Below are 16,351 nucleotides of genomic sequence, written 5' to 3'. Positions count from 1 at the left end.
GGAGAAGATGCCATCCTGGGCTATATCCCTCAGCCTCAGTGTGGTCACCCAGTGTAATGGGACTAATGTCCCACCATTGTGATTGCTAATTCCCAGGAGAGAAAATATGATTAACCAGCGTGGGTCAGGCACCAGTCTCATCTAGAAGGCTCCATATAGTCCTAGCTGCCTATTAGGGACCCCCACTATAGGGAAAGGGTAAGGGTTTCTGTGGAAAGGAGACAGTTCTTAAAGAATGAAGGCTTGGGGCACATGCCATAACAAATCTGGGACCATTTGGCCTATAACGCCAACAGTTTCTAGTCACATTAAAGCTCCTGAAGTCACAATATGGGAAGTATGTCATACCTTTAGAATCAATAGTAAAGTTTTTTTTGTTTGGTTGGGTTTTTTTGAATTTTATTTTATTTATTTTTTATACAGCAGGTTCTTATTAGTTATCCATTTTATACATATTAGTGTATATATGTCAATCCCAATCTCCCAATTCATACCACCACCACCACCCCCAGCCACTTGCCCCCCTTGGTGTCCATATGTTTGTTCTCTACATCTGTGTCTTTATTTCTGCCCTGCAGACAGGTTCACCTGTACCGTTTTTCTAGGTTCCACATATATGCGTTAATATACGATATTTGTTTTTCTCTTTCTGCCTTACTTCACTCTGTATGACAGTCTCTAGATCCATCCACGTCTCTACAAATGACCCAATTTCGTTCCTTTTTATGACTGAGTAATATTCCATTGTATATATGTGCCACATCTTCTTTATCCATTCATCTGTCGATGGGCATTTAGGTTGCTTCCATGACCTGGCTATTGTAAATAGTGCTGCAATGAACATTGGGGTGCATGTGTCTTTTTGAATTATGGTTTTCTCTGGGTATATGCCCAGTAGTGGGATTGCTGGGTCATATGGTAATTCTATTTTTAGTTTTTTAAGGAACCTCCATACTGTTCTCCATAGTGGCTGTATCAATTTACATTCCCACCAACAGTGCAAGAGGGTTCCCTTTTCTCCACACCCTCTCCAGCATTTGTTGTTTGTAGATTTTCTGATGATGCCCATTCTAACTGGTGTGAGGTGATACCTCATTGTAGTTTTGATTTGCATTTCTCTAATAATTAGTGACGTTGAGCAGCTTTTCATGTGCTTCTTGGCCATCTGTATGTCTTCTTTGGAGAAATGTCTATTTAGGTCTTCTGCCCATTTTTGGATTGGGTTGTTTGTTTTTTTAGTATTGAGCTGCATGAGCTGTTTATATATTTGGGAGATTAATCCTTTGTCCATTGATTCGTTTGCAAATATTTTCTCCCATTCTGAGGGTTGTCTTTTCATCTTGTTTGTAGTTTTCTTTGCTTTGCAAAAGCTTTTAAGTTTCATTGGGTCCCATTTGTTTATTTTTGTTTTTATTTCCGTTAGTCTAGGAGGTGGATCAAAAAAGATCTTGCTCTGATTTATGTCAAAGAGTGTTCTTCCTATGTTTTCCTTTAAGAGTTTTATAGTGTCCGGTCTTACATTTAGGTCTAGAATCCATTTTGAGTTTATTTTTGTGTATGGTGTTAGGGAGTGTTCTAATTTCATTCTTTTACATGTAGCTGTCCAATTTTCCCAGCACCACTTATTGAAGAGACTGTCTTTTCTCCATTGTATATCCTTGCCTCCTTTGTCATAGATTAGTTGACCATAGGTACGTGGATTTATCTCTGGGCTTTCTATCCTGTTCCATAGAATCAATAGTAAGTTAAGTTTGATTCACGTTTTCTGAAACACCTGGCTACCTGGCAGTCTGGTTAAATGGCGGTATTACCATATATGAGAAATGCTTCAGAAGAAAGCTGGATTTTAATTCCCTTGCTTATCTGGCTAAGTGGCATTGTGGTTGAAATTCTTGATAGGAACAAAAGGCAAAGGTCTGATTGTCCTTTGTGGATCTCTCATATGAGTGTGAATTTTCATTCTCTGCTCTGACGGTGCCCACCTTCCCCTCTAGGTGTGTGGGAATGCCCTCATGAAGCAGTACCAGCTCCAGTTCTGGAAGATGATACTTCTCATCAAAGAGGACTACTTCCCCAGGTATTAGACTTGTTGAGTAGACACCAGGGGATTTGGTAGGTGAAAACTTATGACGTCAGATACCGTGGCTGCTGTTACATGCTGTTTCTGACTCAGTTAAGCACCTGTGTTACGTGTAACATCCGCTCCCCTCCTTCTCCTCTTTGTTATTTGAATAAACGCTTCTGAAGTCTCTCTTGAATATTGTTGACTAAATAAAAAAAAACAAATTAGGAAGATCTTGGATTCAGATACCTGACATTTTTTAAACTCTCTTCTTTTCTAAACTCCCCCAGATAATCTGGGATGGTGCCTACATGCAGTCATGAATGAAACCAAGGAGGCAAACCCCCTCAGTAAATCAGTTGGTGAAACTGATTGGGTAGCCAGTTTGCTTGACTCTGTTGTGGCATTCACCTTCAAGGACCCTTCTCATTCCTCTCAACTCACTGGCCTTTCAAAGTGGGGAAAGGCACTGGCAGCGCCCATCCCACCTGGTCACAAAGACCTTGGAAAGGAACAGTGCTCTCTTCTCCTTCATCCACTTACTTGAAAAAAATGTTGAGGGACTTCCCTGGCGGTCCAGTGGTTAAGACTCTGTGCTTCCACTGCAGGGGGCATGAAAAAAGGAAAAAGAAAAGAAAAGAAAAAAATGTTGAGACCATTTAGTAGAGCAACAGCATCCAGTTTAGAAGACATGTCTGTGAGTCGTTTGACCTGCCCCTTCCTCCAGATCAGCAGGTCTCTTAACTCCTCCAAAAGATAAGTGTGAGTCATAGGTGTGACTCACCTGTCTTCTTTCTCTCCCTGTAGGATTGAAGCCATCACCAGCTCAGGACAGATGGGTTCCTTCATACGCCTCAAGCAGTTCTTGGAGGTAAGATGCCCTTAGACCAGCACATCCCAGACTGTTGGCCTCCAGTGCACCTGTGTCCGACGTGTCTTGCACATCCAGACTCTGACTGTGGTCTCTTCCTCTTGATTTTTCCGAACGCTACTTTTTTGTCCATTAACCCCTCTTCACCTTAAGGGCTGCCATTTCATCGTCTTCCTACGCGTCATTGTCCATACTGCCCGTGGGGAAAAGCTCTCCCAAGAGATGAATAAAATATATGTAATGAATCTTATCTCACTGATACACTTTTTGCATGTTGGCCAAGGTTCTTTTCTCAGTCTCAGGTCTAGGGAACAGGTATGTGTGGTCACTTTTCTCCACGAGAACAGACTGCAGTTTGAGCCAGACTCCTCTCCTTTTTCGAAGTGCCAAAAAACTTTAAGAGGTGAATTTTGACGGATCATTGAGAACTCTGTGGTACGTCTGCCAAGACAGCCAACTGACTTCCAGTTTCCAGTAGCCCAGTTGGGGAAATTGCAGTAGTGAAAGGTGAGGCCAGGCTGTGGGAGATGAGAGTGGGACAGACATTAACAATACCCTGGCATTTGTCCTCCGCTGCAATTCATGCAAAAGGAGAAGTCTTATAGACAACCTTTTTTTTTTTTTTCCAATTAATTTTTATTGGAGTATAGTTGATTTACAATGTTGTGTTAGTTTCTGCTGTATAGCACAGTGAATCAGTTATACATAAACATATATCCACTCTCTTTTAGATTCTTTTCCCATATACGTCATTGCAGAGTATTGAGTAGAGTTTCCTGTGCTATACAGCAGGTTCTTATTAGTTATCTATTTTATATAGAGTAGTGTGTATATGTCAGTCCCAATCACCCAATTTATCCCTCCCCCCGTAACCATAAGTTTGTTTTCTACATCTGTGACTCTATTTCTGTTTTGTAAAGAAGTTCATTTGTACTATTTTTTTAGATTCCACATATAAGCGATATTATATGATATTTGTCTTTCTCTGACTTACTTCACTCAGTATGACAATCTCTAGGTCCATCCACATCACTGCAAATGGCATTATTTTGGGTTTTTTTATGGCTGAGTAATATTCCATTGGCTATATATATTTACTACATCCATAGGACTTACTTCCACTTGCTGTCCCTCAAAGTTTCTACCAAACTTTAAGTGTTGGAAGCAGTGTTATCAGAGAATCATTCTGTTTTCTTTGTCTTTCCCTGACCAGAAATGTTTGCAGCGCAAGGAGATTCCTCTCCCCAAGGGCTTTCTGACTTCTTCCTTCTGGCGTTCCTGATGTTACTCCATCGCCCACCATCACCATTTTGTTGCAAAGGGACAATAATAAAGCAACTGAAGACGGCTGTATTTGGGAGAAGTCATGTCAATATGTATTTTGTGTATTTGTACCTTGTGACTAGGAGAGCAGATTTTCATGGGTCACAAATCTAAGAGGTCCTTTAGTAGATGTGATGACTCCTTAAAGGGGTCCGCATGACAGAGTAAGCAGAATTGACCTTTCTCATTTTTGCAAAAAATTTGAAAACAAAATTATGAGAAGAGTTTAGCACTTGATCTCACCATTGATTTCCTTTGTCTGTAGTATCTTTCAGAAGGTAGGTTAATACCTTGACCATTTCACTCTGAGCTGAAGTGGCTTCCCCTCCACCACCACACCCCAGCCCCTCCCCACATGCTGTCCCCGTTCAGAATAATTCCCAGGAGGAGCAAAGTCTCAAGGTCACCTTTAAAGTAGCAGTTAATAAATGAGGCCCAAACCCTCACATGCAGGACTGGGTTATGTTTGTTTTGCCTTCGTCAGCTTGTGAAGTAATTATAAATTCAGAAGAAATGCCTGGTATAGACATGGGCTAAGTCAGTCCCAAATTGCATCGGAGGTAGCTTAGTGTCTGGGATTAGGACTGTTAACACATGTTATATTGAACCAGGAAGCACTGTTTGTCCTCTTACTTTGGAATTTGGTTCCTGGATGACTCAGGATGCATGAACCAAACTTTGTTTTTCAATTTGAATTAAGGTGGGCTGAGATAGAGCTTGCAACATTGTACATGAGCTGAGCATCCATAAGCAATGAATCAGGGGTTTAATAAAGATGTTGGGGAAGAATTGAGAACTGCCTTATAATTTTTTTACATGTTCTGAGTAATGAATGGATGATAGATTTGCCTGACTAAAGCCACTACAAAAATCCAGAGTCTGGCTGTTCAGATAAGAGTTGAGATTTGCTTTATGGAAAGACTCATTCTCTTGGATCTATTCCTGTGTAGTAAATGTTGTATGTGGGGTTGTGTTTGTTGTGGAGGATTCCCTGGTAATCTTGAGTCGCTCGAAGCAACCCATTCTGTGAATTATTGACTGTAGTGCCAAAAGATAAGTAATAAAGCTTGATTTTTTAAAACCCCTTGCTGGTATCTAGTCGGTTCAGTATGATCAACTTCCTGTACCTGGAGCTGTGTAAATCATAAGGGGCATGGTGGTGCCCGAGTCTAGGTATAGAGTGGTATGTTTTTCCCTTTTTTGTCTTCTTGACCTTCACCTTGGGAAAACTGCTTTTTTTCTGTCATTTCTTTTGTGGAATTATATACCAATAACTGACCCTGTTTTATCTAGCAGATGGGAAAGAATTAAAGTCTTTTGATGTGGACACAATGGAATGAACACTGGGGAAGGAGTCTAGAGACTTGGGTTCAATTCACTTTTTAAAAAAATTTTTTTCACATCTTTATTGGAATATAAATGCTTTACAATGTTGTGTTAGTTTCTGCTGTACAATAAAGTGAATCAGCTATATGTATACATATATCCCATATCTCCTCCCTCTTGAGCCTCCCTCCCGCCCTCCCTATCCCATCCCTCTAGGTCATCACAAAGCATCGAGTTGATCTCCTTGTGTTATGCAGCAGCTTCCCACTAGCCATCCATTTTACATTTGGTAGTGTATATATGTCAGTGCTACTCTGTTACTTCATCCCAGCTTCCCTTTCCCCCACTGTGCCCTCAAGTCCATTCTCTACGTCTGCGTCTTTATTCCTGCCCTGCCACTAGGTTCATCAGTACCGCTTTTTAAAATTCCATATATATGTGTTAGCATACAGTATTTGTTTTTCCCTGACTTACTTCACTCTGTATGACAGATTCTAGGTCCATCCACCTCACTACAAATAACTCAATTTTTTTCCTTTTTATGGCTGAGTAATATTGCATTGTATATATGTGCTACATCTTCTTTATCCATTCATCTGTTGGTGGACATTTAGGTTGCTTCCATGTCCTGGCTTTTGTAAATAGTGCTGCAGTGAACATTGTGGTACATGACTCTTTTTAAATTATGGTTTTCTCAGGGTATATGCCCAGTAGTGGGATTGCTGGGTCATATGGTAGTTCTATTTTAGTTTTTTAAGGAACCTCCATACTGTTCTCCATAGTGGCTGTATCAATTTACATTCCCACCAACAGTGCAGGAAGGTTCCCTTTTCGCCACACCCTCTCCAGCATTTATTGTTCCTAAATTTTTTGAGATGGCCATTCTGCCCAATGTGAGTTAATACCTCATTGTGGTTTTGATTTGCATTTCTCAATAATTAGTGATGTTGAGCATCTTTGCATGTATTTGTTGGCCATCTGTATATCTTCTTTGGAGAAATGTCTATTTAGGTCTTCCGCCCATTTTTGGATTGGGTTGTTTGTTTTTTGTTGTTGTTGAGCTTTATGAGCGCTTATATATTTTGGAGATTAATCCTTTGTCAGTTTCTTCATTTGCAAATATTTTCTCCCATTCTGAGGGTTGTCTTTTCGTCTTGTTTATGGTTTCCTTTGCTGTGCAAAAGCTTTTAAGTTTCATTATGTCCCATTTGTTTATTTTTGGTTTTATTTCCATTTCTCTAGGAGATGGGTCAAAAAGGATCTTGCTGTGATTTATGTCAGAGTGTTCTTCCTATGTTTTCCTCTAAGAGTTTTATAGTGTCTGGCCTTTACATTTAGGTCTTTAACCCATTTTGAGTTTATTTTTGTGTATGGTGTTAGGGTGTGTTCTAATTTCATTCTTTTACATGTAGCTGTCCATTTTTCCCAGCACCGCTTATTGAAGAGGCTGTCTTTTCTCCATTGTATTTTCTTGCCTCCTTTGTCAAAGATAAGGTGACCATATGTGCGTGGGTTTATCTCTGGGCTTTCTGTCCTGTTCCATTGATCTATATTTCTGTTTTTGTGCCAGTACCATATTGTCTTGATTACTGTAGCTTTGTAGTATAGTCTGAAGTCCGGGAGCCTGATTCCTCCAGCTCCATTTTTCTTTCTTAAGATTGCTTTGGCTATTCAGGGTCTTTTGTGTTTCCGTACAAATTGTAAAATTTCTTGTTCTAGTTCTGTGAAAAATGCCATTGGTAGTTTGATAGGGATTGCATTGAACCTGTAGATTGCCTTGGGTAGTATAGTCATAGTCACAATATTGATTCTTCTAATCCAGGAGCATGGTATATGTCTCCATCTGTTTATGTTATCTTTGATTTCTTTCATCAGTGTTTTATAGTTCTCTAAGTACAGGTCTTTTGCCTCCTTAGGTAGGTTTATTCCTAGATATTTTATTCTTTTTGTTGCGATGGTAAATGGGATTGTTTCCTTAATTTCTCTTTCTTATCTTTCGTTGTTAGTGTATAGGAATGCCAGAGATTTCTGTGCATTAGTTTTGTATCCTGCAACCTTACCAAATTCATTGATTAGTTCTACTAGTTTTCTGGTGGCATCTTTCAGATTTTCAATTCACTTTTAGGTTTGTGACCTTGAGTGGGTCATCCACTCTCTGAACCTCAGTATCCCCACCTGCGAAACACAAGAATTGGACCAGTCACCAGATGAGTAGTTTTCAAATTGTGCTCAGTAGCAGTGCCTTAGGGCAGAGCTTCCCTGCTGTGTGTCATAGCCCACTGATCTCTGTAGCCCGTGGGGCCCGTGGCCATTTGCACTTCCTCTCTCTACCTGTGCTTTACAAGTGGCATTTTCTGTGCATCATGACGGAACAACTTGGGAAGCACTGACTTCAGGGTGTTGAGTGGATGGGGCTCAGCTGTATAGTCAGTCAGCATATGGAGGCTTTGTGCAAATTTTTAAAAGGCTTCCCTTCCTACTACTGCCATCTGCTGGAAAGCTGTTCTGTTAGTAATTATGAAAATGGAACCAGGAGGTGAGCACTGCCTCTTACTGGAGTTAAGCAGCTCACATTTGCACAGCCTTTAATAGGACTAATGGGCCTGCATGGAACGCTGGGATTCTCTCTGCCACAGCATTTTTGCTTTATGTGCTGTATATATTGGAGTTCTTTGTAAGATTATATATGGGAAAGTTCTGCCAAGAATGAAATATAAAAAAATCACTGGACAAGATGATCTCTAAGGTCTCCACTTTGAATTTGTACCACTCCATAGCAAACACCTCTTAGAATATTTGAATCTTCTTTCTCTAGACATGTTTAACAGTGTTGCACATGTCATTTAATGCTTGGTATTCCTATTGGGTTCTTGATGGTAAACCAAGAAAGGAGAGCATCAGGGAGGCCAGGTTTTCGATACTCACTGATAGCATTGCCTCCAGAGGTAGAGATTGCTGGCCGATAGTGGTGACTCCTGGTGGTTAGTAGCATCAGATTTCTAAGAGTAGAATACCAAGGACTGCATTTGTCTTTAAATTCAAGCGCTCACTTGCCTGCTTGCCTCCTTTCAAGTTTGACCTCATTTCTTAGGCTGAGTGCCCATATTTTTGTCTTATCATTGTCCTACATCATTTATTTATTTATTTATTTATTTTTGGCTGCGTTGGGTCTTCGTTGCTGCGCGTGGGCTTTCTGTAGTTGCAACGAACAGGGGCTACTCTTCATTGTCATGCGTGGGCTTCTCACTGCGGTGGCTTCTCTTGTTGCAGAGCATGGGCTTCAGTAGTTGTAGCTCACGGGCTCTAGAGCGCAGGCTCAGTAGTTGTGGCACATGGGCTTAGTTGCTCCGCGGCATGTGTGATTTTCTCAGACCAGGGCTTGAACCAGTGTCCCCTGCATTGACAGGCAGATTCTCAACCACTGCGCCACCAGGGAAGTCCTGTCCTACATCATTTTAAAGCAAATTTGATGATGAATTGGAAATTCCAATGGGAGAGAAACCCAACACATCCCTTGGATAGAAGAATGGAGTTGTTCTGGAGGTTTCCCACCCACATGCTAGGAGCTTTCCCCCACTTCTCAAGCCTCCTGTGGTGATAGCAGTGACGTAATTAGGTTTGGATGTCTTCTATCTCAGTGCCAGGAAAAAAGAGCTACAGAGCTTCCCACAGGTGCCTTATCAGGCTTGGCCATTCACTTCCCTTTTCTCTGTGCCGTTAATGAATCCCTGATACTAGGTCCTGTGGACCTGCAGAAAGCAGATGAGAGCTATGGTCTCCCAGCTATGTGATGGATTTACAGAAACACCCATTATAGAGGAATTTATAATATAATCTAGTTTACAGCCAGGCTCCATTTACTGTAAATATCAGTCTACACAGATGATGTATTCAAGAAACATTTTTCTTTTAGCTCCTTCAGGATGTTTACACTAAATGTAGTACATGATGCTGGATTGGAACCTGGTCCAGGAAAAAAAAGATCTTTCTGTGTGTTTGTCTTGTAAAGGATGTTGGGACAATTAGCAAAACTTGAATAAGATCTGTATGTTAGATAGCAGTATTATGTCAACATTAATTTCCTGACTTTGATCATTGTATTGTGGTTATAAAAATAAAAGTACTTGTTCTTAAAGTACTTAGGGGTGACTGGGCATGCAACTTATTCTCAAATGATTCAGGGGGAAAATATCTACACGTGTGTGTGTATGTGTAAGTATATACCATCAGAATAATAGAGCAAATGTGGTCAATTGTTAACAAATTGGGGAATCTGGATGAAGGGTGTATGGGATTTCTTTCTATTACTCTTGTAATTTTTTACAAATTTGAAATTATTTCAAAATTAAAAGATAATCCTCTCCCCCACTTAAAAAAAAAACAAACAACAGCAACAAAATCAGGCCTACAATTCTGATGAGGTGACAAATTCAAGCTCTAGAACCTACAACCCTGCAAACAGGACGGTGATGCCAAAGGTGACCTTGAAGCCATCAACCTGTAGCAGGGATGGAAAGTTGACTCTAAACAGGTTTTGCTGGGACTTCCCTGGTGGCGCAGTGGTTGGGAATCCACCTGCCAATGCAGGAGACACGGGTTCGAGCCCTGGCCCGGGAAGATCCCACATGCCGCAGAGCAACTAAGCCCATGCACCATATCTACTGAGCCTGAGCTCTAGAGCCCACAAGCCACAACTACTGAGCCCACGTGCCACTACTACTGAAGCCTGCACGCCTAGAGCCCATGCTCCGCAACAAGAGAAGCCACCGCAATGAGAAGCCTGCACACCGCAAGGAAGAGTAGCCCCCGCTCACTGCAACTAAAGAAAAAAGCCCATGTGCAGCAACGAAGACCCAACACAGACAAAAATAAATAAACATATTAAAAAAAAAAGATACTCCTCTCCCCCACTTAAAAAAACAAACAACAACAACAAAATCAGGCCTACAATTCTGATGAGGTGACAAATTCAAGCTCTAGAACCTACAACCCTGAAAACAGGACGGTGATGCCAAAGGTGACCTTGAAGCCATCAACCTGTAGCAGGGATGGAAAGTTGACTCTTAACAGGTTTTGCTGGACTTCCCTGGTGGTCCAGTGGTTAAGAATCCACCTTCAATGCAGGGGATGCAGGTTCAATCCCTGGTCGGGGAACTAAGAGCGCACATGCCACAGGGCAACTAAGCCCACGTGCCGCAACTACTGAGCCCACACACTCTGGAGCCTGCGCGCCACAACAAAAGATCCCGTGTGCCACATCAAAGATCCTGTGTGCCGCAACTAAGACCCGATGGCAGCCAAATAAATAAATAAATATTTTAAAAAATAAACAGGTTTTGCAAAATGCTTCCTACTTAAAGTGAAGTAGGTGACTGGGCGGTAGAATTTTAATTCAATGGAGAATGTGATTTACAAACTTGGAGTGCTTGATGGTTTGAACTAAAAGTTACCATAGTGCAGAAGATAGCTCCATTTCATTTAGGTCAGCTTTGCCCAGGAAGTTTTTCTGCAGGATCCTAAAAAAGAGTTCAGCAAAGAAGTTTGGCAGCTACTGTGTTAAAGGTAAACTAGGTGAAGTACTATATGAAATAAGAATGGCAGGGTGTTGATAACTGTTGAAGCTGGGTAATGAGCAGATGAAGGTTCACTGTACTGTTCCATTTTCTAGGTTTATCTTTGAAATCTTCCATAATAAAATGTTTAGATTATAAAGAAAAGAAAAACGACTTTTCTTGCAGGACTTTTTGGTGCCTTAACTATGATACTTTGAATTAACCTCCGAGCGTTTATATTGTTTCCCGAGCTTACCACGGAACTCTTGAGCTTCTCTTGGGACTAGTATTTCTGAGAATATACTTTTTGAAATGCTTTAGTTGGAGGTTAGGATGGTCAAGAAAGTATCTTGAGATAGTACTTGATCCAGATACTTAAAACTATCTGTAAATTTTTTAAAAGGAAATAAAAAAGTCCAAAAAGCCTTTGATTCTAGGTACCCACTGTGAACATCTCTTTAATCATCTCTGTGCATATATACATGGATATACAAATATAGCTCTTAAGTAAATAGCTCTTAAGTAACTGACTGCCACTGTTCAGTAACATCTTAGATATTTTTCAAGTCCATCAGTATGAACTATATCACCAATATAGTCTTGAATTAATGAATCTTAACCATTTTTCAGTTGGTGACTAGCTGACTAGCTGCTTCTAATTCTTTTTTTTACAGTTATTAACATTCTTAAATATATTTTCTACCTTCTTAGGTTGTATTCCTAAATATAACGTTGTGTCAAATGGCATGCAAATTTCATATGCTGATCCATATCACCAAACTGCTCTTCCAGAAAGGTTCTACTTACATAAACTCAAAATGGGTAAGATTTGTCAGAAATGAGGAGTGGGTGTTGGGAAAGAAGGACATTCTAATTTAGGGGGAAAGTATGAGCAAAAGCATGAAGCTGGAAGAATAAATAACCTGTTTAGGAAGTGGCTAAGCTCAGGCCTAGAGAAGAGCAGTAGGAAATAATGCCGTGGAAAGTTTGTGGAGGCTCCGGAATCTCTATTAAGATAGTTTGGGTGGGGACTTCCCTGGTGGCACAGTGGTTAAGAATCCTCCTGTCAATGCAGGGGACACGGGTTCAATCCCTGGTCAAGGAAGATCCCACATGCTGCAGAGCAACTAAGCCCGTGCACTGCAACTACTGAGCCTGCACTCTAGAGCCCACGAGCCACAGCTACTGAAGCCTGCGTGCCTAGAGCCCGTGCTCCGCAACAAGAGAAGCCACTGCAATGAGGAGCCCACGCACTGCAATGAAGTGTAGCCCCTGCTTGCCGCAGCTAGAGAAAGCCCACGTGCAGCAAAGGAAGACCCAATGCAGACAAAAATAAATAAATTAATTAAAATATTTATATAAAAAAATAATAAATAAAATAAAATCGTTTGGGTGATTCGGTAGGCAGTGGGAAGCTACTAGAATTTTATTTATTTATTTATGGCTGCGTTGGGTCTTCATTGCTGCACGGGCTTTCTCTAGTTGCAGTGAGCGGGGGGCTACTCTTGGCTGCAGTGCGCGGGCTTCTCATTGCAGTGGCTTCTCTTGTTGCAGAGCACGGGCTCTAGGCACGGGGGCTCCAGTAGTTGTGGCACGTGGGCTTCAGTAGTTGTGGCTCGTGGGCTCAGTAGTTGTGGCTCATGGGCTCTAGAGCACAGGCTCAGTAGTTGTGGTGCATGGGCTTAGTTGCTCCACAGCATGTGGAATCTTCCCGGACCAGGGCTCGAACCTGTGTCCCCTGCGTTGACAGGCGGATTCTTAACCACTGCACCACCAGGGAAGTCCGCTACTAGAATTTTTTGAGAAGGTTTCACATGGTTTATGAAACTAATTCTGTGTGTTCAGGATGAATAGGAAGGAGAGAGACTGATGGGGCTTAAAAGGTGGTCCCGCGAGAGTACATACGGGAAATAAGCCAGCTGGATTAGGAAGATGTGCCAGGGGAGTGAGGGGCTCACATTTCTGCTGTCACGTACGGTCCTGTTAGGCAAACCAGCCTGTCAAGTCCATGCTCCCAGCAGCTATCAGGCCTCTCCTCTAATGAGGCCCCTGATTTCAGAGGCAGTCATTGTAAAGTAATGTAACATTTACAGTTTAAAATGTAACATAAAATTTACAGTTTAAACCATTTTTAAGTGTACAGTTAGTTGTCTGGCATCAAGCACACTCACACTGTTGTGTTAACCATCAACGCCATCCATCTCCAGAACTTTCTCATCTTGCAAAACTGCCACTCTGTACCCCTTAAATACTAGCTCCCCATTTTCCCATCCCCACAGGCCCTGGCAACCCCAGCTCCACTTTCTCTCTGTGAATATGACTGTCCTAGGGTTCTCCTGTAAGTGGCATCATACAATATTTGTCCTTTTGTGTCTGGTTTATTCCACTTAGCAGAATGTCTTCAAGGTTCTTCCAGTCACTGTTTTGAAGATCTGCGCTATTCCTTGCCAGCTCTGACACTGCAGAATCTCATCTGGGAAGAAGTACAGTGCACCTGCCAGGGTGACTTCCCAATCGGCTCCCTTCTTGGGGGGGGATAAAAGAGTGGTGCTTGCCTGTTAACTTTCCTGTGTGTGTGTGTGTGTGTGTGTGAGTGTGTGTGTGTGTGTGTGTTAGAGAGAGAAAGAGAGAGATTCTCCCAGGGAACGTAAATTGCCATGGCCAGAGTATGTGAAAACATCTTTACAGTTAGTGTGTTTCCCAATGGTTGACCTCTCGAATGACTTGGAAAGGTATTGGGACTACCTAAATACCTAAGCTTAGGGCACATATCAAACCTTCCTAGAACTGCTAGAATAGAAAAAGGAGCTTGGGGGAGTTCCCTGGTGGCCTAGTGATTAGGATTCCAGGCTTTCACTGCCGTGGCCCAGGTGCAGTCCCTGGTCAGGGAACTGAGATCCCACAAGCCGCAAAGCACAGCCAAAAACAGAAAAAAGAAAAAGGAGCTCGGAATTCAGTCCTAACCGTACCCCCGCCTTTGCAAGAGGATGGGATGGACATGACTAGATTGGTTACAGAGCCGCTATGCTGCCCTTTTTTGTTTTTGTTTTTGTTCTGAATGAGCGGCTCTCAGAAAACAAAGAAAGCCAGTGTCTGCTTTATCATCTCCTTCCCCACACCTAGCAGAGTGTCAGGCATATGGTGAAATTGGTGGGAGGTGAGGTAGGCAGACAGTAGAACACAGGAAGAAAGGCTTTCTAAATGTCTCATTTCCAGTGCCAAATGCGGATGGAGTGGGTGAGTGGGTGGGCACTACACAGGGCTGGAGGCACTGGGTTTTGGCCACGTCTCAGATCAGACAAAGGATCGACAAATAAGACTTTCATTTCTGTATCAATACAGAAGCTGTCTCTAAGATCTCAAATTTGTTTTGCGCCTGGTAAAAGCAAAACCCCCATTTCACTAGGAGGCCAGATTGATATAAAAGAAAAATACTTCCTTTTTTGCAGCTCCTGTCCACAGCCTTGAGCCCCGTTCTTTGCTGGAGCAGACGGTCTTGGAAATTTTGGAGAGCTATGATTGTGTTAGCCATTTTGTACCCAGAGCTGAGTATTTGGTTAAACATTTTGCTGCTACCCACTGGAGAAGACGCCATCAGCTGTTCCCAGAAATGCACACCCCAGGCAGGAGTTACCCGGTCCTGTTTTCTCTACATGGAGGATTGCAGGAAATGCCTCTCAGCTCCGATGTCTTTCCTCCAGATTCCGTAAAGCCGCTTCTGGGGTGTGGCCACTCCTTTTCTTTTCTCTGCACTCTGGTAGAGTAAGGGAATAGGGGAGTTTTTCCTCATTATCAGGGCTCCAGCCGGAGCAGCTCAGAAACCCGATTACAGATCCCAGGCACAGGGAAGAAGCCAAACTACCGAGGACCAAGAAGCTCAGGGCTGGGCCCGGGCCCAAGTTCTGGTGCAGTGCCTAGTGCCTTTATATTTATTTAAAGGGGAGAGTGCTTGGTAACCAGGAGGCTGAGGCCTTCCTGAGCTGCAGAGCTCCTGGTCTGCCTGACCGCACAGGAATGATCTGGATGCTACTCTCTATGGCTGTCGCCCAGCTGTCGTGGGGGTGGGGAAAGGGCGTCCTACTTGAGGGCTTCTAGCTACAGAGCCAGGCCCTTAAACTGCTAAGACTGTAAGGAACAGAAATTCCAGAAATCCTCTGTTTTTCTTTTCTCAGCATTCCAGCATCCACCATCACAATGCCTCCCTTTCCTACGGCAAGGCAGTATAGCACACTGTTTAAGAGAAGGTTCTGACTGCCTGGATTCAAATCCTTGCTTTTCCTCTTGCTAGCTGCCTGATTCAGGGCAAGAGACCTAGCTTCCATGTCAGGGCTCTTTTGTAAAATGAGGAAATAATACCTAAATCATAAAATTATTGCAAAAAGATTTTTTAAAAAGGTAACACACATAGCATAGTGCTTGGTACAAAAGAAAAGGTCAATTAATAATGGCGAGTAGAATCAATGTCTCATTTATAAAATACAACGAATGCATCCTATTCCACTGCTGAGCTGTCCGAAAGCTTTTGATGTAAGAATATAAGAAATTATTAACTCTTCAAATCTCGGAATGACAGACATAAACACCAAATTAGTCGACTTTATTTTTTATGATCGGATTCGGCCTTTTCTTACCACCTTCTCAAACCCGGAGCCCCAAATCATCCTCGGTTTCTTGACCCCAACTCCCACCAGAGAAGGCTGACTTGGGGCCCCGGCACCAGCCTTCTCCTAGGGAAAGGGGGAAGGAGGAAGAAAAACACACGGGTGATCTCACCCTTTGGGACTGGGCGTTTTTCCGGCTGGGACGCGCAGCATCCCCAGCCAGACTGCGGCGATGGCCCTGCCCCGCCCTTCGCTGCAGTCCTGGAAGGGCTCCCAGGGGCGGAGGGGTGGCTGGCGAAGATTCTCTGCAGGGCGGGGAGGGGCAAGATTGGAGGATGCCCGCTGCGGGGAGGGCGGTGCGGCTGGAGCATCTCTGCCCGCCTGGGCGGAGGCAGCGACTCCACTGCACCATCAACCCCCACCCCTGGCGCGCGCACTCTTCCTTCCCCACCCTCCCGCGGCCCTCCCGCGGCCCTCCCGGGGCTCGACTCTTCCGCCGCATCGCCGCTTCGGCTCCTTCCGGGAGCGCTCGGCCCTTTCCGCCGGGTGATCAGGCAGCGAGCAGGCGGGAGCTCCGCCCCCTTTGGTTGGCCGGCGCTCGCGCCCGCCCCTCGCG

General features: G+C 43.1%; 1 protein-coding gene across 1 annotated transcript in view; it reads left to right on the top strand.

Annotated features, from left to right (window-relative positions):
- GLE1 (GLE1 RNA export mediator) overlaps positions 1–5,340 on the top strand; it is a 44,208-nt gene extending 38,868 nt beyond the window's left edge. The window contains exons 14-16 of the mRNA XM_061200939.1: positions 1,995–2,077; positions 2,870–2,933; positions 4,147–5,340. Coding sequence (XP_061056922.1) covers positions 1,995–2,077; positions 2,870–2,933; positions 4,147–4,215 — 216 coding nt within the window. The 3' untranslated portion in view covers positions 4,216–5,340. The remainder of the gene's footprint in view (positions 1–1,994; positions 2,078–2,869; positions 2,934–4,146) is intronic.
- The last annotated feature ends 11,011 nt before the right edge of the window (positions 5,341–16,351 follow it).

This window comes from Eubalaena glacialis, chromosome 9 (genome assembly GCF_028564815.1).
Source record: "Eubalaena glacialis isolate mEubGla1 chromosome 9, mEubGla1.1.hap2.+ XY, whole genome shotgun sequence".
Taxonomy (NCBI): Eukaryota; Metazoa; Chordata; class Mammalia; order Artiodactyla; family Balaenidae; genus Eubalaena; species Eubalaena glacialis.
Note: the sequence above shows the minus strand (reverse complement) of the source record. Positions and strands in the feature narration are given on the sequence as shown.